Here is a 3,827-nt window from a genome sequence, read left to right as displayed (position 1 = left end):
CTTATACCCTCTCTTCTAAGTCTTCCTCCTTCCCCCAAGGCATACACAGTGCAGGACTCTTGGACAGTGCTGCCTCAATTAGAGCTACTAACCAATGGGTTGAAGTCATGGTTGACGGAGTAGCCCTAAATTCCCCTGCCCTACTGGCTGAGCCCAGCCTCCTCCTAAGGAGACAATAAAGATCTGTGTTCAGAGTCCTCCTGAATAGAGTTCTGGACTCCATAGAACCTACTGCCTACTGATTTGAGGAGCCATGAAGTCCCTATGGTCCACCCTTGTGATCGTTATGCTCCTGGCCTATTTGGTCACAGGTAAATGGAGAATCTTGGGGAGAAAGAAGCATTAGTCAGCCTAGAACAGGCTTCTCCACAGGGAGCCCTGACATCAAGCAGTCAGTGGTGCAGGGTCTCTCTCATTGGGAAGGAATCGAGGTTTGTCCAAGGCTTCTCAAGCCTTTCTTTGGGATGAGAGATGGGGGAAGGAAATGCAACCTCAGAACCATTTCCTACAAAGGCAGAGGCTCTTCTGACCTTCTAGACTCCTCTTGGTCCTCTGCGTGGGCCAGCCCTGCTCACTTCACTTTGTCGGCCATGAATACTTCCCCTCACGTTCTTCATCTTCCAGGAAACCTCACAGATGTGGTCATTCTTGTTCATGGATGTGGTTATAGCACAGGGAAGGCTATAGGACTCAGACACGGAAAAGGAAAGAAAACCATCACACATGGTTATGGGAAACTATGGAAGTCTGTATCAGGTTCCAGTTCTACCTGTGTGGGCATTCCTTCTCTAGGCTGGTTGGTTAGTTAGTGGTCAGGGGGTCTGTCTGTGTCTGTCTGTCTGTCTGTTTTGAGACAGGCTCTTGCCCTATAGACCAGGCAGGCCTTGAACTTGTAATTTTCATGCCTCCAGGCAGGCCTTGAACTTGTAATTTTCATGCCTCTAAACCCCAGATTCTGGGATTACAGGTATGCACCATCACACTCCACTGGTTTTGCTTTATTATTTACTTATTTATTTTATCTATTACCTATTTAGGTATTTTGAGACAGAGTCCTAACAGGCATGTATACTGCTAATGTCTGCTATGTGGAGGCATATTTTAATTTTCCATTTCATATTCCTTACAACAAGCACTGATCAAATGCAGCATCTCTTCATCCCCTTCCCCCACTCACACACCCTTCCTGACCTCTTTTAATTACTAGTTTACATTTAGATGAACTTTTAGAAGCATTTAACTTAAAATTGTATCAGAAAACTTGTCATAAATCTTTATATAGGTCTTTATTTCTTGAAAATATACTTTGCTATCAATTCTCGTCATTCTATTATATTTTACAGCAATATTCACCTGGAGAGTCCCTAATTTGCTATTTGGGTTTTTTTTTGATGATATATGCTCATTATAAATGACATTGTACAATATCACAATATCACTAGGAGCCTTTCTGATCCTGTAGGTAAGTTTTAGAAGCTCCATTTAATCAGTCCAAGGTGATACTTCTTTTGCATGAACTGGCAAATATATATTGCCAATTGCTACTATGTCGATTCTTATTTTAATTTTCTTATTTCAGATTTCTTACGAGTATTTAAAATGTATTTTATAATCACACTATAGAAAATATTCAAATGTGTTTTACAATATGTTAGTTGCCACCAAAGTTTTTCTTTAAGGGACAAAATTTTCATTTCCATGACACTCATTTACTCCTCAGAGGGGGATTAGACAACTAGTAGGAGACATTACAGTGGTGTCAGCATCAAAACTCATAGTCCTCGACTGCCCACATCACACAATTTCATTTACAACACTTGCTGTCTCAGCCTGTGACGATTTTTCTTTTTCGCTTCCTTCTTGATTGTTCCTTCTACTTTGCATCTCACACCATGTCTTTTTGTTCATTGTTTTATTCCAAGTACCTTGCAGCGTTCTTGACATAGTAGCACTCAGTATGTATCTGATGACTGAATAGAGGAATGAGTTAAAGGTAAGAAGGAGTTCCAACATGTCTTTAGGACCCTTATGTGTTCAAACATATGGTGAGATATCTTACATATGTGTATAATATGTACAGACACACACATATATCACCGTGAGATATCTTACAGGTGTATAATATGTACACTCCCCTGGAAAAATGTCTTCCTGAGGAATATATTCCTCATAGAATTTTTTTCATTCTCAGAATTTTAAGTCAGGTACAAGGGCTTTATTTCTGCAATTTCAGCATTCAGGAGGCTGAAACAAGAGGTTTGTGAGTTCCGGGCTAGCCTGAGCTATATAGCGAACCATTATCTCAAAACAACAATAACAAAAGTTATAAAATGTACTTATAGCTCAATATCATATAGACATATAGAAAAGATAGGTCTATACATCAATACATAAGTAATGCACAAAAATTTTATATTTAGGTTTCCATAACTACTCACTTCTTTCAAAGATTTATTTTTTTAAGGGTATGAGTGCTTGTCTGCATGTACGTGCAACAAGTGTGCCTAGTGCCCACAGAGGCCAAAGAGGAAGTTGGATCCTCTGAAACCAGAACTATAGGTGATTGTGAGCTGCCATGATGAGAACTGAACCCAGGTCCTCTGTAAGAGCAACCAGTGCCCTTAACCACTGGGCCATCTCTCCAGCCCCCAAAACTATCCATTTTTAACAATACAACACATAAGAAAAGTCTAGAGTTACATTCCGAATATAAGTTTAAGGACCTCAGAAACGTGGAGATCGAGTTTGAAAATCTCACCAATTATCAACAAAAGCCATGCATGTATGTTTTGGCAATGGTGAGAAAATTAACAGCAATGTGGAGAGGGCATTTCCTGCTTTAAAATAAGAGTCATTTCTTCCATGAGATGGTTATGTGTGGTTTAGTTACACTTTAGGAAACTGGTTATGGATGATGTGTTCATGTGTAAAAAGTATTTTCTACATTTTTCCAGTTAAAATACTGGACAAGAGACACTGGTGAGTGCCGGCAGAGTTCTGACTTCAGCGATGGCAGGTTCTTGTATATTCTGTGGATAGATAATCTAATTTACTCTTCAAAGTACATTTACATGATTAAGGAAAAGATACCAAAGCTGGTTCAGGAGCCGTGAACAATCAGTGCTCCCAAAGCTGGTGCTACGCTGCTTGTGCTCAGCAGTGGAACGAGGCTCTGGTTCCCTCTTGCAGGTAACTGGCATGTGAAGAAGTGTGCCAACAGAATGGGGAACTGCAGGAAGAAGTGCAGAAATGGAGAGATGAAGACGGAGCCTGCCACCGGGATGTGTCCCAAAGACAAATGGTGCTGTGTTCTGGACATCAAAGACTGTGGTAGCACGGGAAATCCTTCAGGTGACGACCGGAGCGTCAGCGGCAGTGCTGTTGCAACACCTTGGGCCACCACAGCAGCGGGGGCAGCGGGGGCTACGGGGGCTACAGGGACTACGGGGGCTACGGGGGCAGCACCTGCAGCAGGAGCGACAGGGACAGCCGGGGCTGGGGCCAAGTAAGCAGCTGCTCCTGAGCCCACCGAGGCTACTGCTTGAACATGTCACCCTCTGTCTCTTGACCTAGGACCCCTGGTTGATTAAAGCAACGAGGCCTATTCTGGTGTTGGTTTCCTCTCTACTCCCCTTTCCCACTGTGCCTCCCTTCAAACAAGTTTTCAAGGCACCGGGGTCTGCATCACAGCAGCAGATCCAGGGTAGGGATTGAAGTCAAGGGAGGTCAGGCACAAGAAGGGTTAGTCCCAAACCCCAGTCAGAACTGACAAGAAGAAACGCCATCATCCTCAACAGCCGGTACAGAGCTTCAGCCTGGCCCTGACG

The 3,827-nt window shown here is 43.0% G+C and overlaps 1 protein-coding gene across 1 annotated transcript; it reads left to right on the top strand.

The window, feature by feature from the left end:
* Positions 1–253: 253 nt before the first annotated feature.
* Positions 254–3,505, top strand: Defb126 (defensin beta 126; the record flags this gene model as incomplete). The annotated part of the gene is made up of 2 exons (XM_008851587.1): positions 254–311; positions 3,190–3,505. Coding segments are annotated over exons 1-2 (374 nt in total), but the record flags the coding sequence as incomplete, so codon positions are not given.
* Positions 3,506–3,827: the final 322 nt, after the last annotated feature.

The sequence above is a fragment of the Nannospalax galili genome, unplaced genomic scaffold (assembly GCF_000622305.1).
Source record: "Nannospalax galili isolate Female #2095 unplaced genomic scaffold, S.galili_v1.0 scaffold9166, whole genome shotgun sequence".
In the NCBI taxonomy this organism is placed as follows: domain Eukaryota; kingdom Metazoa; phylum Chordata; class Mammalia; order Rodentia; family Spalacidae; genus Nannospalax; species Nannospalax galili.
This window is presented reverse-complemented; position numbering and strand designations above follow the sequence as displayed.